The sequence below is a fragment of the Protopterus annectens genome, chromosome 9.part0, assembly GCF_019279795.1.
Source record: "Protopterus annectens isolate FY-2018-M chromosome 9.part0, PAN1.0, whole genome shotgun sequence".
NCBI classification, from domain to species: domain Eukaryota; kingdom Metazoa; phylum Chordata; order Ceratodontiformes; family Protopteridae; genus Protopterus; species Protopterus annectens.
The window spans coordinates 376,464,396-376,490,413 of record NC_056743.1 but is presented as its reverse complement, the minus strand read 5'-3'; the positions used below and the strand labels follow the sequence as shown (position 1 = coordinate 376,490,413).

At 44.8% G+C, this 26,018-nt stretch overlaps 1 protein-coding gene across 1 annotated transcript in view; it reads right to left on the bottom strand.

Annotated features, from left to right (window-relative positions):
• PIWIL2 (piwi like RNA-mediated gene silencing 2) overlaps window positions 1-26,018 on the bottom strand; it is a 2,846,460-nt gene that overhangs the window by 2,536,623 nt on the left and 283,819 nt on the right. Inside the window, exons 3-4 of the mRNA XM_044082113.1 lie at window positions 23,219-23,299; window positions 22,900-23,013 (exon numbers count right to left, since the gene is read on the bottom strand). Of these exons, the coding sequence (XP_043938048.1) occupies window positions 22,900-23,013; window positions 23,219-23,299 (195 nt within the window). The remainder of the gene's footprint in view (window positions 1-22,899; window positions 23,014-23,218; window positions 23,300-26,018) is intronic.

Sequence of the window (26,018 nt, the reverse complement as noted above, 5' to 3'; positions counted from 1 at the left end):
TGAAACCAATTTTGAAATCCAGAGCCCTAAGTATTAAATGAGCCTTTTATTTTTTATATATATTTTTATATGTATATTTTAATATGTATTTTCATGTTTTCGTATATGATCATGCTTAAGTATACATAGATATGTGTTATGTATTGTTATGGTATTATGTGTTTTCATTTATTAGCTACTGTTTATCATTTTTATATCCATTTCTATATTTGTTTTAGGGATGTTGCTATAAGATAAATTGCTTAATTAACTAATTTGATTGGTTTAGGGGATGTATTTATGAAGGGAATGTTTGGTGAATTCTATGGCCTGAAGAAGCCTTTTTGGTGAAGGCGCTTACCTCTTCTGCTGATATATTAAACCAAATGACTTACTTTAACGCGTTTGAGTTTATGGTCTTGTTGAGACTTGGTTCGTTCCACTATTTTTACACAACCATTTGTGTTGTCTTAAGTTATAATGTTTAGTGAAAGTATGAACATAGGACCAATTAATAACCTCAAGGAAAGAACTGATATAAAGACCCTTGAAAAAGGCACCAGCCCTAGCAGAATGTGCCTTTACAGACAAGGAAAGATTTCTGCCATGAAAAGAATAATAAAAGGAAATGGTCTTAGAAATCCTGGAGGAGATGGCTTTCCTAGAAACAGACAAACCCAAAGTCCTGGGATGAAAATAAACAACAAGCTGCTCAAATTTGCGAATAACTAGTTTTATCTAAATAATATCAGAGCGGTCTATGCAAATCTAAGGTGTGAAGAACCATCTCACTGGCAGATTGAGGAGAAAAAAAAAAGAAAAGAAGATTAATACACAGATTAAGGGACAACTTATTGATCGCCATTGGCACATTATCTCTCAAAAAAAAGGGGGGGGGGTCAGCCATGACAGCCTGAAGTACAGACACTCTGTTGGTTGAAGGAATAGCCAAAAAAACAGTCTTCCAAGTACAATGTTATAAGGAAGCTGAAGAAGCAGGTTCAAAAGGAGCCAGAGTCAATTTTTCAGTTACAATTCTGAAAAAGGCACTAGAGGCTTCATATGAATGATTCCTTTAAGAAACTGCTTGACCTCAAACCTAGAGTCCAGAGGAGGAATCCAGGACAGACTAGCAGAAATTGCTGACAGGTGAGCTTTAACTGAAGAATATGCCAACCGAGTATGGAGCAGATGAAACAAATAAGATAACCAGATGAACCTCCACAGATAGGGGATCAAGAGGGCGAGAAAAGCACCAGAGAGAAAATCCCTTCCATTTGGACATATAGGATTTCCTGGAACTGGGTTTCCTGGCCTCCTGCAAAACCCAGAGCACATCCTCAGAAAAGAGGTGCTTAAAAGGGATTAAAACCATTTCATCCACAGTGCCAGCTAAAGAGTAGACAGGTGAACATGAACAGATCCCTTATTTGGTGTAACAAGTTCCACTCACTGACATGACTTGCAGTAACTGCACCAGGCCAAGTGAGAGAGAAACTCGATCAATGCTGTCTGGACCAAAAGTGAGTCACTAGCAAGATTTTAAGGGAGTCCTGCCTGATCCTGTGCAGAACCCATGATAACAGAGATAGGTGTGGGAAAGTACACAGAAACATCCCATTCCAAGGAAAAGACAGTGCATCCACTTTCCAAGTAAGAGAACGTGGGACTCTAACATAATAAAGGAAGTTGTTTGTTCAGAGCAGAAGTGAAGACATCTACCCGAGGAATACCCCACCAATGGATATTGTCCAGGAAAACAACTCTGTGAAGCATCCGTTCATGAGCCTGTGCTTTGGATTCGCTCAAAATCTCTGCCACTAGATTGTGCTCTGAGAGAATAAAAACTGCCTGAAGATTTATTTGTTCTAGTTGACGGTGAAAAGTCTGACTGGGTGAAACCCATTTTCGGCAGAGGCCTAAGGAGGAAAGTGCCAAATTTAAGTTACACATGATGCACATTTATAACTGCAGGGGAAACATCTGTGCATGAGCTTATTTACATGATTTTAAAATATTTTTTTACATGAACACAGCAACTTAACACAAAAAGGGAGAAATTAACATATTGACTAATTATGGAAAAGAAAAATAAAATACATTAATAGTTTATGTACTTATAGCATGACGGCTGCAGGGAAAAGATCAATCTGGGGTGTTTTTGAGGTTAGTAGTGATTCACAGATAGACAAGTAGTAATGTGGCTTAAAAAATTAAGATAACAGATACGAAAGGAGAAATTATGGAAATGAGCAGGGCAACAAATGGACAAAGAAGGAATTGCAGTTAATGGTGGGTTGTGAGAGGAGAAGGAAGAGTTTAGGAAATCAGTGCAGTATGAGAAGGAGCGGTAAGGTACAAAGGAATGGACAGTTAAGTGTCTGTAAGAGTTGGAGAAAAGTAATCTGAGTAAAGCTAGATAGGTGAGCAGGAAGAACAGAGTCATCTTTGGCATAGGTGCTGTTCAAAAAATGTATTTAGTCGATACCGACAGACTGCATACAGCAAAAAATTAGAAGTTATGTACTCACCATAACGTTCCATCTGAGTAGGTGTATTCATTTGTCTGCAACCTGTGGGTTATGGATCCGATATCGGATCCGAACCGGCATGGTTTACCAGCTATGGATCCAAGCTCTCAGCTCCTCCCCTCACCCATAATACCCTGCTCTACCCTCATGACCTCAGATCGAGTTTGCCAACAGCAAGAACACCCTGAAAAGGGTAACACATAATATGCAGGAAACTGAAAGGCCAGGGGGATAGGAGGGCGGGATGGTTGCAGACAAATGAATACACCTACTCAGATGGAACGTTATGGTGAGTACATAACTTCTAAATCTGAAGTAGGAGATTCATTTGTCTGCAACCTGTGGGACAGAGTCCCCAGCTACCTGAATCTTGGGCCATCATGGAAGGATATTCAAGCACCGCAGAGCCAAAGGATGCTCTACCCTAGATGCAAGATCCAACTTGTAGTGGGAAATAAAAGTATGAGATGATGCCCACGTGGCTGCTGCACAAATATCATCTAGAGGAATCCTAGCCTTAAAGGCTGCCGAGGTAGATACTGACTGGGTTGAATGGGCGTGTACACCCTCCGGTGCGGGCCTTCCTGAAGCTTGATAAGCCAATAAGATACACTGTGAAATCCAGCGAGACAGAGATACTTTAGAAATTGGCTTGCCCAAATTAAATTTAGCAAAGGAAATGAACAGCTGGTCGGATTGCCTATGACCAGCTGTTCTGTTTAGATAAAATCTAAGTTGCCTGTGAACATCTAAGGAGTGAAGCTTGTATTCACCTTTGTTTTCATATTTAGGAAAGAAAACAGGGAGGTTAATGGATTGATTAATGTTTGCTTCAGAAGCTACTTTAGGAAGAAAGGACGGGTTGGTCCTGAGGTAGACACGGTCCGGATGAAATACGAAGTAAGGAGGTTTAGCTGATAATGCTTGGAGCTCTGAAACTCTCTTGGCCGATGTAATGGCTACTAAAAAAGCCGTCTTGAAAGACAAGAATTTGAGATCCACCGTAGCCGCTGGTTCGAAGGGGGGGGCGGTCAAGGCCTGGAGAACTAAGGAAAGGTCCCAGGGGGGAACCGCTTGTTTTACAGGGGGCCTGAGAAGGAAAGTGCCTTTGAGGAAAATTTTACACAACTTGGCTGACATGAGTGGACTAGAGTCATGACCAATGTGATAATGTGAGATTGCCGCCAGTTGAACTTTGACTGTGGAACTGCTGGCACCATCGTTAAAAAGAGTGGTTAAGAAATCAAGCACTAAAGGGAGTGGAACCGTGAAGGGATTCAGGCCTTGCCGCTCCTCCCACAAAGAAAACCGTTTCCACTTGCTGCTGTAGACTTTCCTAGTGGATGGTTTATGAGCTGCCACCAGGATCGCCTAAACAGGGGACGAAATACCGGGAGTCCTGATCAAGAGTGGAACTGGAGCAGCCAAGCGGTCAGCTTCAGGTTGTCCAGATTCGGAGGAGATATGCAGGATGGATAAGATATTAGATCAGGAATGGGATCTAGAATCCAAGGAGGATTCACTGAGTGAGACCTTAGGAAGGGGAACCAGATCTGTCGAGGCCAAAACGGAGCAATGAGAATCATTCTGCAACCCACCCGAGAGGCTTTCTGAAGAACTTGGAGCATCAGAGGCAAGGGTGGATAAGCATACAGAAGACCGGGTGGCCAAGCATGCACCAGAGCGTCTCTTGGAGAACCTCCTGGAGGAGGTATCAGAGCGAAAAACTGTCGCACTTGGTGTTTGAGGGAGAGGCAAAAGATCGCATGAAGGAGTTCCCCACCGTGCGAATATGCGTTCCGCTACTTGAAAATTGAGAGACCACTCGTAAGGAGTCAGAATGGTGCGACTGAGCTTGTCCGCCAGGATGTTGGACCGACCTGGAATGTGCGTTGCTATTAGAAAGCGGTTGGTGGAGATTGCCCATTCCCAAACTCTCATGGCTTCTCGACAAAGAGGGTAAGACCTCGTTTCCCCTTGCTTGTTGATGTACCAGACAACTGACATGTTGTCCGATTGAATCGCAATTGTTCCCAAGGGAAGAAAGTCCTGAAGTGCTAGCAACGCTAAGAGCACTGCTCTCATCTCTAGAACGTTGATATGCAGTAAGGTCTCTGAATCGTTCCACGTGCCTTGGACGGTCCGCCTGCAAAATGCCCCCACCCGAGGCGGGAGGCGTCCGTGGTCACCGTGGTGAGAGGGGGAGAAGCACAAAATGGGCGGCCTCCGTGGAGATCTGGGGAGTGAAGCCACCACAGGAGGGACCGCTTGCAAGCCTTGCTGATCGCAATGGGATGATGCATAGGGAGAGCAAGGTAAGACCATTGTACTAAGAGAGTCCACTGGAGGATGCATATTGAGCCTGGCAAGAAGAAGAAGTGCTATAGCAGATGCCATGGACCCTAGAGCCCTCAGGACCAACTCCGCCGGAACAGAACTTGAGTGGAGAATGGCCCGCACCTGGAGCTGCAGATTTTGAATTCTGTCCGCAGTGAGGAAGGCTTTTAAACTCCTTGTGTCTAACCTGGCCCCTATAAAATCTAAGAGCTGTGTGGGCCAGGTTGGATTTCTTTGTATTTATTGTAATGCCCAGAATGGGAGCAAGATGGAGAAAGGAGTCTCGCCAATAGTAGTAGATGCCTTGTTGGGCGGTAAGGAGCCAGTCGTCCAGGTAGGGAAGACCTGCACCCCTGAAGCCTCAGGTGGGCCGCTACCACTGCTAATACTTTGGTGAACACCCTGGGGGCTGTGGTGAGACCAAAGGGAAGGACCCGAACTGGTAGTGACTGGCTCCCAGCCGAAGCGGAGGAACCTCCTGGAGCGCCTGTCCATCAGGATGTGGTAGTACGCATCTTTGAGGTCTATAGAACACATCCAGTGATTTTCTCCCAGAAGGGGGAGAATAGATTGCAGAGTGACCATTCGGAATTTTTCCTTGGGGACTGCCAGGTTCAAGAGAGAAAGGTCTAAAATTGGTCTTAGATCCCCCGTCTTTTTTGGCACTAAAAGAACCTGGAGTAGAACCCTGATCCGATCTGGTCTGGGGGGACGGGCTGGATGGCTCTTTTCTTTAGCAGATGGCCAATTTCTGCCAAAGCGGCCTCCCGTTGACCGGGTGGAACGTCTGGGAGGGACTTCAACTTTGGTAAGTGAAAAGGGAATGCGGTATCCTCTGGATATGATCTGGAGAACCCAGCGGTCTGATGTTATGGACTCCCATGCCGCTAGGTGCCTCGAAAAACGTCCCCCGACTGCCTCCAGAGTGGAGCAGCCGGGCAACCCCTCAGGGTTGCTGCGCGGGCCGTTCAGAGAAGGGTTCTCTGGACCCGAAGTTCCTGGGAGCCCCTCTGCCTCTAGGGCGGCGTCCTCCCTGTCCTCCTCTGCCACGGAAGGACTGGTTGTCCGGAGCAGGCTGGGATTGCTGCGACTTCCGGAACCACATCTTCTTCTGACCCTTTTGGTTCCTAGAATAGGGCCTCTGAGGTGCAGAGAAGCGGATTCCGACGGCAGACAGCGTCTTCCCGTCCTTCTCGCTCTGGGTCAAAGTGTCGCGAACGGTTTTGCCAAAGAGGGCAGAACCATCAAAGGCGTTAGCAAATGGCGCTTTGAAGGGCTCAGAAAAATCGCAATGTCGGAGCCAGGCCTGACGTCTAGTGACTAGACCTGCCCCTGCAGCTCTAGCGGCGCCTTCCGTGGCATGGGAGAGTAGCCGCATAGAGGTATTGGTAACTGATCTAAGAGTGGCCATGCGGGTGGAGTGCAGCACTTTGTCCTCCTCCGCCATGGACTCTGGGGGAGATGCAGCGTATTCTTTAATGAGATCTCGCTGCATCCTAATGACGTGTGCCAGGTAGTTCAGCGCCCTTACCGAGAAGGTCGCTGAACTAAACATCCGCTTCCCCAAGCGGTCCATCATCCGAGACTCCTTGCTCGGGGGATGGACTGAGGGACTCTCCTGAGCAAGTTCCCTCTTGGTGGCTGCCGCCGTCAACATGGCATCTACCGGAGGCCCCTTACTCCAATGGGCACGGTCAGACGGAGGGCTGAGGATCCTGTCGGGCCTCTTAGGAATTGGCTCCACGGTGTCCGGTTCCTTCCACGCCCTGGTGGTAATGAGGTCCACCAGGGGGTCGGCAGGAGGGGACACCCAAGAGGTAGACGGGCCCGCTTCAAATGCCTCCAAGAACACGGACTCATCCGAGGAAGACTTGGGGGCAGACCACCCCCCCCCTTATACGGAGCATTTCCATGATGTCTCCAAATGAGACATCCTCGGGGGGTGACCGTGGGGAGCCTTCCCCTTCCTCCAAATCCATGTCTTCCGTGAGAGACTCGGGGGAGTCAATGTGCCTCCTTTTGCACGTATGCTTGCGAGGAACATCCTCCTCTGGGGGGCTGTCAGAGGACTCCTCGCAAGCAGCAACCTGTTCCAGTGGAACAGCTTGGGGCATAGAAGCGGGCTGTCCCAAGGGCCGGATGGTGGAAGCCTGACCCAGTGCAGAGGGAGCGCGGGACGGAGCCGAAACAAGTGCCGGGGGTCCGGAGACCCTCAACAGGGCCCTCACCACTACATCAAACGCCAAAGGGGTGCCGACCTCGACCAAAGGATCCGACAATATGCTCCCTCTCGGATCCGAAGAGTGGATCGGAGCCGGCGCCGAAGCGCTCGGATCCGAAGGGACAGTGCGCTCCGACACAGATGGCGCCGAAGGAGCACTGATCCCCCCGGATCTGAGGCTCGGATCCAGGCTCCGAGAGGTCGGATCCGATGCACTCGAGGGCAGGTTCGGATCCGAAGTACCGAGTACTATCGGCGCCGACCCACCCCCGGCTCCGAAGCTGCTCGGCTCCAACTGCTCCGAACCCGGGTAGCGGGTCGGAGAAGGAGCAATCGGCTTGAAAAGGGGTGAGCTCCCCAGAGGGGAGGCAAGAGCACTCCCATCTGCATCTGGGCCTGGATGAACCTTCTCATCATCCGGTTCAGATCAGCATCCGATAGGCTGTCGTAGATCTCGGCGAGGCTACCGAGGTAGGCCTTGAGTGCCTCCTCGATAGCCTCGGCGGAGATCGGGTCTCCTCCTCCTCAGGTCCCGGTGAAAAACACACTGGAGACCGGGCCGAGGAGGAGGAGATCGAGCCGACAATGGAGCCGGGAGAAGCCCGCTTGGCTGGCGGGGCCGAAACAGAGGTCTCGGCCCGCCGCTTATGGTGCTTCTCCCTCCGGTCCCTTTTTCTAGCATCCCTCTCCTCCGAACCAGAAGCGGGAGGTTGAGTCCCAGGAGGAGGAGGGGGAGCCGCAGAGGGAATAACCGTGGGGACGGTTACCCCCGAAGGAGCGGAGGTCGGAGCCGAGTCCGGCGGTAAAAGGCCCGCCAAAACAAGCTTGGACCTCCGCTCCTTCAATGCCCTGGGGTTGAACCCTGCACAAATGGAACATCCAGATGTGAGGTGTTCAACCCCCAGGCATTTAACACACCGAGTGTGGCCATCAGCTGGGGAAAGCTTATGGCCACACTCGGAGCATTTTGAAAAAATAGCCTTGGGCTGCTCAGACATCCCAAGCTAACAAATAAGAAGTTATGTACCTACCATAACGTTCCATGTTAGTTGTCTTCTCTCGCCTTCTTTCTTGCTTGATGGGTTCGGAGCCGATCCTCGGCACTTGCTTTAGCTCGAGAACTCCTTTTACCAGCTCGAGGCAGCCCCATATCCCATGATGCAAGGCAGGAAGTACCCAGATCTCGTTTGTTGACAAAAGGGCAATAACACCAAGCATAAACAATACTTCCCAAAGGAAGAAGAAACTTACAAATGGAAAAAGGACCAGGTCTGAATGGTCTTTAGCATTATAGTTTCTTATACAAGGTCTGTCAGGCCAGGGGAAGGAGGAGGTCGCAAAGAAGAAGGCTGAGAAGACAACTAACATGGAACGTTATGGTAGGTACATAACTTAAGTTGTCAATCTCGCCTTCATTCTTGCTTGATGGGACCGCGCCCTAGCACCTCTATCCTGGGTGGCTCAATGGAACAAACTCTTGAGGACTGTAGAGCCAAAACTGGCTCTGTCCCTGGAGGCCAAGTCCAATTTGTAATGGGAAACAAAAGTGTGAGGAGTGGCCCAAGTGGCGCTGCACAAATAGTGTCTAAAGGCAGTCTAGCTTGAAAAGCTGTAGAAGTAGCTAAACTCCTAGTTGAATGTGCTTTAGGTTTTGAGCACAGCTGTTTTCCCCTGATCGTATAAATTTCAGTGATGACCGAAGAAAGCCATCTGGACAAAGTCACTTTAGAAACAGGAAGGCCTTTTTTATTATCCGCATAGGAAACAAAAAGTTGATCAGATTTTCTAAATTTTTTGTTCTGTCCAAATAATATCTAAGCTGACGGTGGACGTCAAGATAATGTAGCTTTGTTCAGCTCTATCTGAATAGTTTGGGAAAAAAACAAGGGGAACAATAGATTGGTTCAGATTGTTTTTAGCGACCTTAGGTAAAATGATGGATTAGTTCTCAAAGATACTCTGTCTTTGTGAAAAATCAAATAGGGGTCGAACCGAAAGAGCATGAAGTTCAGACACCCTCCTGGCAGATGTAATAGCCACTAGGAATAAAGTTTTCCAAGAAAGATATTTCAGGGAACAAGAAACAGCTGGCTCGAAGGGGAAGAATCAAGGATGTCAGCACTAAATTTAAATCCCACTGAGGAGGAGGATTCCTGATTGGAGGGTTTAGTAGGAAAATTCCTTTCAAAAGGCCCTGCAGAGCCTATGGGACATAATATTATGATCTGCTATCCCGACATGAAAATTAGAAATAGCAGCCAACTGAACTCTGACTGTGGAAGAAGAGGAGCCTGCATGGAAAATCTCTGCTAAGAAGTCCAGAACTGCCTGAACAGGGGCAGTAAAAGGATCAATATTTTGGGCCTTAGCCCAATAAGAGAAACGTTCCATTTGCTCGTGTAAATCCTCCTGGTAGAGGATTTTAGTGAAGCTACTATGATATCTCTAACTGGGTTAGAGATCAAAGGAAGCCTGGCTAAGGAAGGAAGTGGAGCAACCATGCTGTGAGGTTGAGAGAAGGGATTGACCGGTGCAGCTGACCGGATTGGTGAATCAGTAGATCTGGCACTGGGTCCAGATGCCACGGCTGCACCAAAAGGTGATGATGGAGGAACGGGAACCAAACTTGTCGAGGCCAGTAAGGGGCAATGAGAATCAATTTGGCTCTCAAAGCGGTAGCTTTCTGGATCACCTGAGGGATCAGTGGAAATGGAGGAAGGCATAAAGAAGTCCCTGGGGCCAATCCTGGGTCAGAGCGTCTCTGGGGGATGGCCTGATAGAGGAAGAGGCTGAAGAAGTCTGGACATTTGCTGTTTTGGGGAGTAGCAAAAGATCGCAACATGGGCGACCCCATTCCAGAAAAATCTCTTCCGCTATGGATTGCTTGAGAGACCACTCGTGAGGCATGAGAATAGCTCTGCTCAATCTGTCCTCCATAATGTAGGTTTTCCCAGGGATATGCGTTGCTACCAGAAACCAATGAGAGGAGATCGCCCATTGCCATAGTCTGAGCGCTTCGACACAAGGGGTAGGACTTGGTTCCGCCCTGTTTGTTGATATACCAAACTACAGACATGTTGTCTGTGTGGACTGCAATTGTCCCTACGGGAAGAAAGTCGTTGAGGGCTTGCAACGTTAAAAGCACTGCTCTCATCTCCAGGACATTTATGTGCAGATGGTACTCGAGCGGTTGCCACGTCCCATGAACCATCCTGCCCTGATAATGACCCCCACCCGATCAGGGAGGCATCCGTGGTGACAGTGGCTATCGGGGAGGTACAAAGCACCTGCCTTGGTGAACCTGAGACGATGTGATCCACCAAGCAAGATGTTCTTTGCATGTTTGTGTCACCAGAATCTGGTGACGCATTGGGAGTTGCTGGTATGACCACTGTGTGAACAGCATCCACTGAAGGAGGCATGTAGAATCGAGCCAGGGGAAGAGTGATGGCGCAGCCATAAGACCTAATACCTTTAGAACCATTCTGGCCTGTACCTTCTTGCTGGCCAGAATGATCCTGACATGAGTCTGAATGTCTGAAACTCTTTGTTCTGTAAGGGTAGCTGACATCCGAACAGTGTTTAAGTTTGCCTATGAAGGTAATAGACTGGCAGGGCGATAAGGATGACTTTTCAAGTTGACTGAGATGCCCAAATGAGAACAAAGGTCTATTGTGTAATCCCTGGCTTGTATAAGCTGATGCCTGGTGGTGGCTGACAGGAGCCAGTCGTCGAGATACGGAAACACCTGGAATCCTTGGCGTCTCAGGTGAGCCGTGACCACTGCCATGCATTTGGTGAACACTCTGGGGGCTGTAGTGAGACCAAAGGGCAGGGCTCTGAACTGGAAATGACTGGACCCCAGCGGAGAAATCTCCTGGGCGTCTGTGAATTTTGATGTGATAGTACGCATCCTGAAGATCTATTGAGCACATCCAGTTGTCCTTCTGTAAGAAGGGCAGAATTGACTGAAGAGTGACCATTCGAATCTTGTCTTCCTGACAGACTTGTTGAGTCTGCTGAGATCCAATATTGGTCTCCAGTCTCCCATCTTTTGGGGACCAAAAAGAACCTTGAGTAGATTCCGGGCTCTGAATGGTCTATTGTGACTGGCTGAATGGCTCTTTTGCAGTAGTTTTGCGATCTCTAACTCTGCAATGTCCCTTAGACCGGGTGGTACATCTGGAAGGGAACTTGAGGGAAGGGACTTTCCTCGAAAGGAATTATGTAACCCTTGGATATGATCGACTGTACCCATCTGTCTTGAGTGAGGGAATGCCAGGCTTCTGGGTACAGCGATAATCTTCCCAACTGCCTCCAAGGAGGGACAGCCGGGCAACACCTCAGGGATGCTGAAAGGGCTTCTCAGGAAGAGACTCCCTGTTGCCCTGATTCTTCGGACCCCTCTGCCTCTAGAGCGTCTGTTGTTGTTACCCCTCTGCCTCTAGGGGTAAACTGACCACGTGAATCCGGGTGACTCCTTGGGATTTTGGAACCACATCTTCCCACCCTTCTGTCCTTTGGGATAAGGCCTAGAAGGGGTGGAAAACGGACTCCAACAGCAGAAAGAGTCTTGCCGTCCTGCTCACACCTGGTCAAGGTTTCCTTCACCTGAGGGCCAAACAAAGCTGACCCATCAAAGGGAGAATTTGTGAAGGACGCCTTAAAGGGATCCATAAAATCACATAGCCGCATCCAGGCTTGGCGTCTAAGAGCCACACCTGTGCCTCGGCTCTACTACTCTTCCATCAGCAGCATAAGATATTAGCATGGAGGAGTTAGCAATGGAATTGAGGGTTCCTAGCTGCGAAGCAATCTTTCTTGGGCCCCTGCAGCTGTAGGATCCTGAACTACTTCTCCCAGCTCCTTCAGGATATCTCTCTGGAGTCTGGTGAAGTGACAAAGATAATTCAGCGCATAGCAAAGGTCGCTGAGGAAAACATCCGCTTGCCGTACCTATCCATGGTCCTAGAGTCCTTATTAGGAGGATGGACGGGCGAAGGATCTGCAAGTTCCTTTTGGTGGCATAGCCACCACCATGGCATCAGCGGGACACCCTTGGTAAGGAATTGTTTGTCACTAGGGGCAGTTATAAATTTAGAAGGCCTCCTAGGGACTGGCTCTACAGAGTCAGGAGCTGTCCACACCTTTCGTGCAATAACCTGCATAAGGGGTCGAAGGCGGAGACACCCAGGAGGTGGAGGGCCGAGATCCAAACGCCTCTAGGTATACTGACTCATCCTCAGAGGGATTGTTGGTGGGCCAGTTTCCCCTCTGTTTCAGAAGTTCTAGGATGTCTGAGAAGGAGACATCCTCAGAGAGGATCTAGGGATCCCTCTGACTCATCAAAGTCAGTATCCGGTGACAGACTCAGGGGAGTCTACATGCTTCCTCTTACAAGTCCTCTTTCTAGGAGGATCTCCCGAAACATCAGGAGAATCCTCGGAAGAGGGGGAAATTCCCAATGGGGAAACCTGAGGCGGAGGATCTCTGGGTCCTGTAGCAAGAGAAGTGGCAGAGATGTCAACAGGTACAATAGAGGGAGGAGCTACGGGAAGAGACTGCTGACTGATACCAGTGGCCAGTACACTCTTCATCACCTCGAATGCTCCCCTCCCAGGCAGGTCGAGAGGCCCGCTCCAAGAGCTAGGAACTCCAGGGGCCACCGAAGGGAAGTCTCGAGGCAGATGTCGGAGCCGAGCTCACCAGGCCGAGGCTCCAAGGGAAGAGCGGTTCGGACAAGGGTCCGATGCCACTCACCCCTCGGAGGAGACCATGGAAGCCGACCACGAATCCCTCTAAGGAAGAGGAGATAAGAGTAGGGGCTGAAGGAACAGAAGGAGGTATCCGTCCTCCAGCCGTAGCAGTAACCATGCCCGAAGACTCCAACTCCAAGCTCTGGGGTAGAGTTGAAGGAGGAACTGTAACGGGTGTGGACCAACAGTCGTCTGCTGAGACGGACTGTGTAGCATTTGGGCCAGTACCTGTGACTTGAGCAATCTACTGACCACTCTCTAGGTCATGGTCTGACAACCTGGATGACCTTGAAGATCGGCTCCGATGGCTCGCTCCGATAGAAGAGTGAGGCGGGCGATCGGCTCCAAGGAAGGAGACCTCGACCTCTTCCTGGAATGGGTCATCGGAGCCGATATTACTGATCCTGTCGGCACCGATTTCGAGCGGCAGCCGATGTAGGCTCCAGCCGATACAGCCGGTGCGATCGGAGCCGACACCGTGCCTGTGCCACATGGGTGTCGGAGCCGATCGAGCCACACCGATGCACGTGGTGTGTGGCCAGTGGAACCGACACCACAGTGGTCAAAGCAGATTCGGCACGCCAAAGCTTAGAATCCAGCGGCTCCAGCCGATCTCTGCCACAGGCTTAGAAACAGAAGCCTGGGTCTTTGGCAGATTTAGTTGATTTTGTGGGGGCCGACTTAGGCGGAGAGCCCTCCGGCTAAGAAGACCCCTGAGAATCAACTTATTCCTTCTCTCCTGCAGGACTCTCTGGCTGAAGGAGTGACAAATAGCACAGGAGTCCTGCAGGTGAAGAGGGCCTAAACAGTACAGGCAAAGTGTGACCGTCTGTCAGAGACATCTTCTGACAGCACGAGTCACACTAAAACCTGAAACCCTCTCTTTAGACATGGTGCCTAACAAAACACACACACACCAGTCAATTAAATTAAACTAATACCAAAAGGTATTTAGTAAAAATACCAACACACACACCCTAACAGGGGATGGGACAGGAAATTAACTGACTAAAAAAATTAAAAGAGACAGGGATTTCTGTCAGAAAAGTTAAATTTAAAGTTAAACTATCAAAACAAAAGTTTTAACTAAAAGGGGCTTAAATGTCACAAATGTGAATTACTTACCAGGAGCTGGTAAAGAGAAGACCTCCCAGCTGACAAAGCGAGGATCTGGGTACTTCCTGCCTTGCATCATGGGATATGGGGCTGCCTCGAGCTGGTAAAAGGAGTTCTCGAGCTAAAGCAAGTGCCGAGTCGGAGCCGAGGGATCGGCTCCGAACCCATCAAGCAAGAATGAAGGCGAGATTGACAACTTAACATCAACAGTTACTATAACTAAGGAAAGTAACTAAAACAAAATCACTCACAGGCCCAACACACACACTACGCTACCAGCGAGGGGAGGGATATAAATTTTAGATTAAACTCTAAAAAAAAAAGTAATAATACCAAAAGGGAAACCTACACTTTCATACAAAACAACCAAAAAATTATTTAAATTTTACAATTTAAATGCTGAAAACTATCACTTAGCTGGAGAGCTGGAAAAACAATCTGGTCACCATGCACGGCAAACGAGATCTGAGGTCATGAGGGTAGAGCAGGGTATTATGGCTGAGGGGAGGAGCTGAGAGCTTGGATCCATACCTGGTAAACCATGCCGGTTCGGATCCAATATCGGATCCATAACCCACAGGTTGCAGACAAATGAATCTCCTACTTCAGATCATCCGCTAACCAAAATAATCAGCGAGCATTTTCATTCTTTATTATCACACAGAACTTCCTCAGACCATAAGTGTTTTGAAACACAGACATTCTTTAAATACTTCTATTTAACTCCACATGATTAACTTAGCCAACTTTTTATGTTTCAAAACAATATTTATCAGCAACAAAAGGGTGTAGCTATGGGGGCCAAAATGGCCCCAGTCTTCGCCAGTTTGGTAATGGCATGGTGGGAGAGTGAGATACTCATTTAGCACCGTTTGTATAGTTATATTTCATTTTAGAAGCTCTATACAGATGTCCTAATTTTTATATGGAATGGCACTTGGGAATAATTCTTGATTTTTTTAGCTGATAGTAAAAGTACTACTGAGTTTCTCAAACTTACTGTTAGAGCAAATTGCACCACAGTGGGTTTTTTTAGATATACTTATCATTGATGCTGATCAGAAATGTTTTTATAGTCAGATTTTTCATAAATCAACATTTGTGAACAGTTACATTGCTCTAGTATGCATCCCACTTTCATAAAGTAGAATACTGTTAGAGAGTTGTTTATTCGACTAAGCTTTTTCACCAGCGATGATGATATATTTTTAGAAGAAACCACCAAGTTGATTGGATAATTTGAAAATCGCAGTTATCACATAGCTAAATTACAAAAATATTTGAAGAAATTAAAAATAAATGTTAAGATTTATTTTATCCCATCACATTAAAGCGTTATAATTTACAGTTAAAAAGACAGACTAGAAGTTTATAAATTTTTTTGCACTTACTATATATAGAAATGTTGTTAATATTAGGGAGATCGTCAAGAACAACTGGAATACAGTAGTGGGCAATAAAGAATTATCTTATTTTATTGGTGAAATTCCTAATTTCAGTTATAAAAATGTGCCAATTTATCTAGTTATTTTATAAGTATAGACGTAGTTTCAGTAGTAATTTTAATGGACTATGTGGCACATACAAATGCCATAGCTGGAAGCTATGCAGGTATATATCTAACACTAATTCTATTATTATGAAGCTTTCAGGTTTAGACTTTACCCTTTAACAGGTACACCTGCAGAACTGAGCATGTAGTTTATCTTGCGGTTTGCACTTCTTGTCTGGCGTTTTATGCCAGTAAGCCTAATGGAACCTTAGCAGAAAGTGTACATATATCTATTCTTGTCTGGTGTTTTATGCCAGTTAGCCTAATGGAACCTTAGCAGAAAGTGTACATATATCTGTGTATATATATATATATATATATATATATATATATATATATACATATACACACACACACATATATATATAAAACAACGGGTCTATAGTACCATGTCAAAAGACATGTTCAGCGAACACATCTTAATAGACAGTAATATCGACTTGTCTAAAACCCGAATGGCTGAGTCAGATTACTCGGCCATCATCGGGGATATGCCCTTTTCCCCACTGCAGTGTGATCTGGGAGTTGGTATATTTAGTTAGGGGGGTGGGGCACATCCCCCTACGTTGTAGGGTTTGAAAGTCTGTTTTTTTTTCTGTTTGGCCGAGGAAATATTTCCCCCTAGGAAAAAAAATTAGCTGACTCAGCCGTTCAGGTTTTAGACAAGTCGATATTACTGTGTCGATAAAAACGTGTTCGGAGAACATATCTTTTGACACGGTAATACAGACCCCTATATGAACATGTCTTGGCCATTAAAACAAGGATTCGAATAACACGTTAGCCAAATATGTCTTAGTATGTCACAACTTCAAAAAGTTTTAAATTTTTGTGATTGACAGTTTGTCAGATATCAGTAGGGGTGAAAATTTTAGTAACATGCTTCAAAGAAAGGAAATACATTGGCAGATTATTTTAAACACATATATAGTTCCAAGTTTGAATTAAATTATAAACAGAAAAAAAAGAGTTATGTACTTACCATAACCTGGCATCTGTGCTATCCAATGTCTTGGATCTAACCTCGGATCCAAGCCAGCAACTTCTCAGACAGATCTACAGCTCAAGTTCCTCCCCTTCCAATAATACCTTGCTACCTTCTAACCCTCAGATCGAGTTTGCTAAATTAGTTGAAATGCAGAAGCACTGCAAAAGAAGACCAAAAACTTCTCAATAAATACAAACCATTTCAGCCTCATCAGAACCCCCAGAAGGAAGGGGGAAGGGGGAAGGAGGGCAGGAATGTGAACTGTTTATCTGATGCTATCTGTGTCATTATTCATCAGAAATGGGTCAGAGTTCCCAGCTACCAAGTATAATCTGTGGCCTCAAGAAAGAATATGCTGGAGCACGGAGAAACCAAAGAAAGCCCTGTTCCTAGAAACTAGGTCCAATTTGTAGTGCAAAATGAAAGTATGTGGATTAGACCAAGTTGCAGCAGCACAAATCTCATCAAGGGAAAGTCTAGCCAAGAAGGCTAATGACATAGCAAAAGACCTAGTAGAGTAGGCCTTAACTGGTACTGGATAATTCCAAATGCCTTCTAGCATAAATGGAGGAAATACAACTGGCAATCCACCTGGAAATATCACTGTGGAAACTGCCTGACCCTTTCTGTTTTGAGAGAAGACCACAAGAGGCTGGTCCAACTTTCGAAAGTCCTCAGTCCTTTTTAGATAAAAACATAATTGGCTGTGGACGTCTAAACAATAAAAGATATATTCTCCTTTAATAGAGTAATTAGAGAAGACCACTAGTCGAGTCGCTTGATTGAGATTAGCTTCCAAGGCAACTTTAGGGCTTTAGGGAGAAAGGAAGGATTTGTTTTAAGGGACACCCTGTCCTTGTTAAAGATAATGAACAGAGGCTTAATGCACAGAGCCTGAAGTTCTGATACCCTTTTGGCAGAAGTAATGGCAAATAAAAAGGCCATTTTCCAGGAAAGGAATTTAATATCACATGAACCAGCAGGTTTTGTGTTAAGGACTGCAGCACCAAGGTCAAATCACATGGCAGGGATGGAACCTTAATAGGAAGTCTAAGAAGAAAAACTTTTCAGAAAGGCTTTGCACAGTCTGGAAGAAAAGGCAAGCTCATCATTGATATGAAAATTAGAGATGCCAGCCAACTGGATCTTAATGGTAGAAAAATTTGCCCCATCCTGAAAAAGGGAAGGTAAGTAGAGCAAAATATCAGGAATAGGGGCAGAAAAAGGATCCAGATTCCGTTGTCTGGCCCAAATGGAAAACCTTTTCCATTTACTGAAATACACCTTCTTTGCAGATGGCTTTTGAGAAGCCAAAATAACACTCCTCACCATGGAAGGAGGCCTGGACTATGAAACGATTACTGGAACTGGAGAAACCATGTGGTTAGATGAAGGGTCCAGAGACTGGGAAGTGGAAGTCCCCAGGGATGGGAAATGAGATCCAGTATCCAAGGTGAATACTTCAGATGAGACCTTTGGAAGGAGAACAATGCCAGACGAGGCTAGAAAGGAATAATGAGAATGACAGAGGTCTTCAGGGGATGAGCTTTCTGTAGGATTTTGAGTATTAGGGGGAATAGGAGGGCAACCATAGAGGAGACCCAGAGGCCACTCGTGAACAACAACGTCCGTGGGTTACTCCCCTGACGGGAGGATCAGGGCAAAGTAATTGCTGCATTTGTGGCTGACTGGGGAAGCAAACAGGTCACAGCATGGTTGACCCTAATGGTCAAAGATTTGTCTTTCCACTGACAGATGTAGGGACCACTCGTGAGGACTCAAGATGGACCTGTTGAGTATGTCAGCCAACACGTTGGAACTTATGAGTATATGAGTTGCAAGAAGAAAGTGCCTGGAAGACATCGCCCATTCCCACACTTTCATGGGCTATCTGCACAGAGTTCCCCCTTTCTTGTTTATATACCAGGCAACTGCCATGTGGTCCATCTGAATTGTTATGGTCCTCAGAAGGAGGCACTCTTGAAAAGTTTGCAACATTAGAAGGACTGCTCTCATCTTCAGGACATATATGAGCAATTTGTACTCTGAGGAGGACCATGCATCTTGAACCGTCTTGCGCTGAAATTGCCCCCCCCCCCCCAAAAAAAAATCAGGGAGGCATCCGTGGTCACTGTAGCCTTGGGTGGGGGAAGACAAAAATGGCCTGCCTACAAATAGGTCCGGAGACTGAAGCCACCAAGCAAGATGATTCCTGCACATCTAAATCAACTTTACTTTCATGAAGATGGGCTGAGACAGAATGGACCAGTGGACTGCCAGGGTACAATGGAGAACTTGGCTGTGATACCTGATGAGAGGCACTAACTGAATAGCAGCTGCCATCGAGCCTAACATTGGGAGAATCAAGTGAACTGATGGGTGTGACAGAAATAGCAAAAAGAGATCTAATCTTGAGTCAGCTGGACCCTGCAGGAAGGCAGTGCTGCAGTCTCTAATACCGTGTCCAGATGGAACCCGATGAAATCTAGGTTTTGGCTCGGAACAAGATTGGACTTGGGAAGATTCACCATGATGCCTAGATACTGGGGAAAGGATTGAGGACATACCTAGTGGCTAGTGATAGTCTATGCCAATTGGGAGCCGTGAGAGGCCAAACATCCAGATATGGAAAAAAACTGGAAACTTTACAGTCGGACATGAGCCGCTACCACTGCCATACATTTGGCAAACACCAAGGGGGTTGCTATGAGTCAAAGGGCAGTACTCTGAACTGGTAATGACTGGCCCCTAATTGAAAGTGTAAGTGTCTCATGGAGTGTCTGTCGATCTTTATGATAGTATACATCCTTATGATCCACTGAGCACATTCAATCATCCTTGCGCAAGAAAGGCAGAATGGACTACTAAACAGTGACCGTGTGGAACTTGGACATCTTGACAGACCGGTTTAGCTCGCTGAGGTCCAGAATCAGATGCAGGTCCCCAGTCTTTTTTGGCACCAAAAAGAAGCAAGAATAAGTTCCAGACCCCGGTGTCCTGTTGGGACCTCTGGGATGGCTCTTTTTCGAAGGAGGTCTTGCACCTTGAGATAGGTCAACTCCCTTTATAGCAGGGTGCTATGTCTGTGAAACATTTTTAAATTGGAGGGGGCTGGCAGAAGGGAATGGAGTAATACCGGGAAAAAAATCACCCACTGATCAGAGGCAAGACTTGTCCAGGCTAGTGGGTGATGGGAGAGTCAACCCCAAATGGCTACAGGGCAGGACAATCAGGCAGTGCCTCAGGGGCCCTGAAAAAGCTTCTCCAAGAGAGGTTCTCAGGAGCCGTGGTTCTGCAAATGCCCTCTGCCCCTAGAGTGACATCTACGGAATCCCCTGTCTCGGCCTGTGGAAGAAGACTCCTGGGGAGCGTCCTGAAAGGAAAACCAAGTCCACAGGAATCAAAGCTTCTTACTTCTCCCCTGTGTCTTAGAAAAAGGACTGCTGGGGAGTACAAAATGCAATCCCTACCACGGAAAGAGTCTTGCTTTCCTACTCACTGCAGGTTAAAGTCTCTTTGACAAATGGTCCACAGAGTTGAACCATCGTAAATTCACCCCAGGTTTCCCACCTATGTCCCTTCTTGGACAGGGATGATAGGTGCTAATTCTGGAAATAAGGGTAAAACTTGGCTAGGCTTGTAAGGACCATACGGTCAATAGCCTAGTAACCTCATACGATCCTATGACATGGGTAACCCTCACCTTCACCTACTCCACACCATAATCAGTCAAATCAGCTATGGCTGGACAAGAGTGACCACGCCTCTTAGATGAGTTATCATAGGGTGTGATTACATGATTTCTTGGGCAGTTGAAAGGATTCTTCCTCTTTTTTTGAGCACTGTATCAGAAGGTTCTTAGCATTTTATCCAATATTATGTCTAGTGCAATTTTCAGGACGATCAAGGTCCTCTACAGCACTAAGGGCCTATTTGTACCTTAAGAAGCCATCTACTAGGTCAAAGGAGGCTGGCTCAAAGAGAACTTCCTTGAAATGGGAATGTACAATGTTGCTTCTAAGCTCCTCACTGAGGAAGTTAGTCTCAGTAGTGCCATGCTGTGGAACCACCAGTCAACAATGTCAGCACAATCAAAACTGCAGGGAGCAGCAGGAAAGGCCACAGCAGAGGACAAAGTCTTTACCACCTTTTCAATGAGCCTAGACTCTGTGGAGTCAGCAAATCTTTTTTCAAGACCTGATCGAAAAGGACTGCTAGAGTTCTCAACAGGTAAGATGAGCAGCTGAAAACTCCAAATCTAAAAGCAAAGGAAGACCACATTCTTGCCCCTCCTGTCTAGTATTTTGGAAGATTTACCTGACCAGGACCTATGCTGGACCAATGATATTACTTAGAAGTCACATCATGGATGCAAATAAGGGACATACTCTATTCAAATTGGGGCATGTAATATGTATTGCTGATGTTTTGAGGGTATCACAGAGCCTCTCTGCTTCTAAGTTATAATAAAGCCATCCATAACCACTTGCTCAGTAAAAGGGGAGAACCAAAGTTCTTCTACCTTGTTCCTAAAATATGCATTTTTTTTATTATTTATTTATTTTTTTTTTTAGTGGGGGGGTAATAAATGGAGGTCAGAGGCCAGTTAACTTCAACATCTTTCCAAAACACATACTGCCTGGCATGGATTGTAAAGAGTTATTTTGTATTTCAATGAAAATAACTTTGAATCGTGAAATTCTTTATATGCCAGGTGTCAAATGACACAGACCAAAACAAGAATGTGCCTGCAAAAGGTGGTCAAAAAGTAGTACATAGGCAAGAGGGTCTATCCCTGGCTTAGCACTAGCATTAAACTATACTCTCGAGTATAAGGGCAGGGTGGTTCTGTGTCTAACTCAGAACTGACATCAGACAACACTCATCAACAGGACGGTCCCACACCTTTGGCATGAGCTTTGACCAGACCTAACCATCTGCTTTACAGCTAGAACCAGGCCATAAGCCTTGAAACAGGATGGCTTAGTGGGCAAGCTCTCCACATGCCAAAAGAGCTGATGGGCCCAAGAGGAGATGTAGGCTGGGAAGACCTAAGCCTTTATTATCTAAAATCCACAGTTAATTGTTGCAGAGATAAACCCTCTTATACACACACACACACAAACAAAAACAACCACACACACTCCTCACAATCAGGCCTGTCTGCAACAGGAGCCAGCACATCAACCAGGGAGAGAGATGGATGCAACCTTTCCAAACCTCTCATTACTTGTTGAATCAGAATGGTACCAGAGCCAGGCCTCAACAGTGAGGATGACTTCTGCATAACAAGGTTCAAGGGGGACATTTTAGCAGTGGGCCTGCCTCTGGGAAGGCTAGGCTGCAGCATTTCATTCTTAATTTTGTCTTTCTGGACAGTGCTCCAACTAAGCTGTAGGACTGTCTGAAGGACAGTTCTGGGGGACTTCTAACACCCACTGCGCTATGTGCTCAAAGGCAGGGCAAAACCAGTGTTTTTCCCCCTGGTGTCTATGGATAGCAGAGTTGAACTACTGATATGTACTGTAGTGGTATAATTCATGCTCCAATCCAAAAGAAATGCAGATATGGCTACTATTAAGTAATCAGCCAGCCACTTGGACACTGTGTAGCTTCAAGTCTAGGCATCATACACAAGACATTTTCATTGACAATGTGCAGGATTAAAATCCCAACTTAAGAAAGGTAGGTGTTGGGGCAAGGCTCAGCTATGCACCTGGGTCAATGGCAGCACATGCTAGCACAATGCATGTCCATTCCCAAGTGTGGGAGTTTTCTAAAAAAATGAAAAATTGTAACTACAGTAAACTCTCAGTTAACCAGAACTGAAGCAACCAGCAAAAAAATATCGAAGAAATACAGTACAATTTTCAAGTGTTGCACTTTGTTTCCCCCCTACAGAAACATACATTACATGTTTAGAGTTTTAAAAAGGAAGATTGGAATAAATTTCCTCTCCCTAACCGGAGAACAAGTCAAATCAAACAAATAGTATAGGGTACAGCATTAGTCGGGCCTGTTTCTAATAGTAACCCTCAAGCAACCACAAACTACAGTTAACCGGCATCTACCAATCCCCATGGGTGCTAGTTAACAATTTTACTGTAGTGCAGAAAATAAAAGGATGAACCAAATACCTTAGAGAAAGCTCCCTGATGTTAAGAGTGGGTTAGTCTCTGTCTTTGTGATGGCTAGCCACTTACTATAGAACCAAAGAACAAAATGAAAGCTAGACAGTAAGTATGATCACACTTTAAGGGGGGGTTTACTATGCATACAGATTCAAACATTAAATAAGACAAAGAATAACACTTGCATTAACCATTAAGTATATGACAATGTCATCTCAAATTTCTACTCTTGCAGGAAGCAAAAACTAAGAAATGGGAAACCACATTAAGAAAAAACATGATACTTACATTATATCCAGTACTGAGTCATTCCTAATTACTTTGTGTGAAACATCTGCAAGCAAGAAAAGGCCACCGTCTGTACGACGAATGCTGGCTGCATAGCCAGGCCACACCTGCAACCTAATTAAAATTACATATATAAAGATGTTTAATATATTTATGAAGCAATAGCCTTACATAGCTTTAGCACTAACAGTTAAAACTTTTCAATTGCATGCACAAAAATATTCATATTGCTGCATTCACCTTATGGCAAAAACAATTCAGATTTATCACAAGAGAGAGAGAGAGAGACAGAGAGGAGTTATCTGAACTCTAGAATTACCGATACTGCTGAAGAACTGTAGCATTTGTGGGATCATAGAAGTTTCTTCCAACCAGTTTCAAGTCCAAAATTTTCATAACCCTGTAAAAAAATGATATTTTTACAAGTCACAGCAGAGTTAATCTTATTCTGGTAAAAAGACAGATTAACATAGGAGAATTTATGTGACCAACAAAAGGAATTTTGCCTCAGTGGTAAAGAGAAGAGAGTTTATCTTCACTATAAGCAAACTAAGTTCAAACACCAAAGGCACCAAAGGATCAGTTAGGATGAGGAAAAAAATAACGGCTTTAGCCAGCTTGCCTTTGGTATGGATGGAGGTAAAAGTGCACCTCACTACTACTGCCAAAGCAGCCACAGTAGAAACAGAGGCTCAGGTGATAAATCCATGTCAGCTTGTCTGTCAGGATGACAGCAAACCCACCCTAGGGGAATGAAACAGAAACAGCAAGCTAAAATGTAACCTCAAGCTTATCATACTGCAATGCTGTCACTGATACTGGTCTTCCAAGTAACCTGGAAAGAATGGGTTAAAAAGTGGACATAAGTTTCCCAGGGCCAAGTAGCCACCGCAGAAGACCTTCTTAGTGAAGTTTATTATAAGCAAATAGAAATGACTTCATTTTTTTTGGCCACAGTTATTAAATCTTTACATTTTAAACAATGACATAGGTACATCTATATCAACAGAAAAGATGACAAACCATAGCAATATTTTAACTTTTAGCAAAAATGGCAAAAACATTACTAGTTACCTCCCCTCCTTTTTTTTTTTTTTTTTTGTTCACAATATCTTGGTTCCATAGTTAATTTTCTTTAGTAAATTCCAGCCCCACTGCCTATTTTCTATACCCAATATTAGCAGTCAACACTTTTGGCAAAATCCTTTTTCTCTGTTCTTGTCTTGGCTTAGTTCTTAGAATACCTATTGCTGTTTTATGAATATAATATTCGCTACGGTTCACTGTCATCCTCCATAAGGATACCCACAGGCATTTCAAAATTAAGGTTACCACTTACACTGCTCCATGTTATTTTACTCCCTTTCTAGATGAGAAAAGCTTGCATGCTTTCAGTAAACATCAACTTTTAACCCTATCAAAAAGTGCAGATGTGATATGCAATCTTGTTGAAAGTGTTAGACATGGTAATATTTTTCCTTGAACATTAGTTGAAATGTTAACAGATCTTGCAAAGTTAATTATTTTTATACCGATTAACTACATAAAATTGTTTATATTAGCTAACTATATGATTGTTTATTAAAGCTTCATAGATAATTTTCAAGGGGGAATTTATGTATACCCTACAAAAATGCAGAGTATTATAAATTCAATTGTTTAATGAAGGTATAAGTATGGAATTATTTAGAATTACAAATTTGTTTTGGAATGAATTTCAATGGTTATTTTTAGGAAATTGGCTAGCATTTAATAATTCCAGGGTTGAAATATTTTCTTATTGTTATTTAATCTTTAAAATAATTATGAAATTTCTTTACCTGTAGCTGTATGCTAATTTGGTTAATTACTATAATATTAATGTTCAGGTGGCCACGGTGTTACAGCGGTTAGCATTGTCACCTCATAGCAAGAGGTTCTCCAGTTCAATCCTCGGCTGGGGTGCCTTCTGTGCGGAGTCTGCATGTTGTCCTTCCTGTGGTTGCGTGGGTTTCCTCCGGGTGCTCCGGTTTCCTCCCACATCCCAAAGACATGCTGTAGGTGGATTGGACACATTAAATTGGCCCTAGGTGTGAGTGCATGCGTGTGTATGCCTTCTGTGGAAGGTTGGGCGCCAGGCTGGCAACTCGACACTGTAAAACTCCACTACCAATCATGAGCGGACAGGTGATCCGCTGTGGCGAACCCTAACCGGGAAACGCCGAAAGAAGATGACGACTATAATATTAATGTTCAAAATGAAAAGTTACTGATAAAAAGAGTTAATCAGGTTTCCATCTTGTTCATTTCAAATTTAAACATTTTATCACTTAATGTTAAAAGAGAGGACTTGATTAAATATTTAAAAACAAACCTAATGCTCTTCTTCAAAAGACACTTTTTTTTTTTTTTTACATGAAACTGGTGATAAATTTAGTCTACCTATATATGAAATTTTAGCTTTAGCTAATTTCAAAAGTAAGTGCAGGGGAGATGCTAATTTTAGTGCCTGAGATTAAATTTAAATTTTCAGATAAGGAGGGAAGGTTTGCTGTGGTGATAATAATCAAAATGGGCTAATTACCTTAGCAAATAAGTACTGGATACCTGCTTTAGGAGACAAATATGCAAATAAATATCTTTATACTTTCCTTACAAATTTGAAAGATAGTCCAATACTGAGTGACGGTTTTAAATGCATCCTACTACCATCAGCTACTACTGCTCCTAAAACCCCCAAATTATCTGCAGTAGCTAAAAAGATTACAAAGATGGGTTTATTTAATGTATTTGAAAGATCTGAATACAAGAAGCCAATTCCTTGAAATACACTCACTCATTTCCCTTTGGCACAAAAATAAGAACTGAAAGAATATACATTTCAAATGATTTAATAACTAAAGTCAAAATATTTTCAGTAATCCCATGTCTGTTCTCACATCACCATGCTTAAGTGTTTAGATCAAGTGTTAATACAAGAAATTCCATTGTTATAAGCACAGTACCAAAATATATAAAGATTAGGAAACCGTTTACAAAAAGAGATCAAATACTTTCTAGAAAGCAATGAGATAGTACAGTTGTGTACACTTACCATAAAAGTAGATGTTCGAGTGTATTTCACTGTTGCACTCATCACA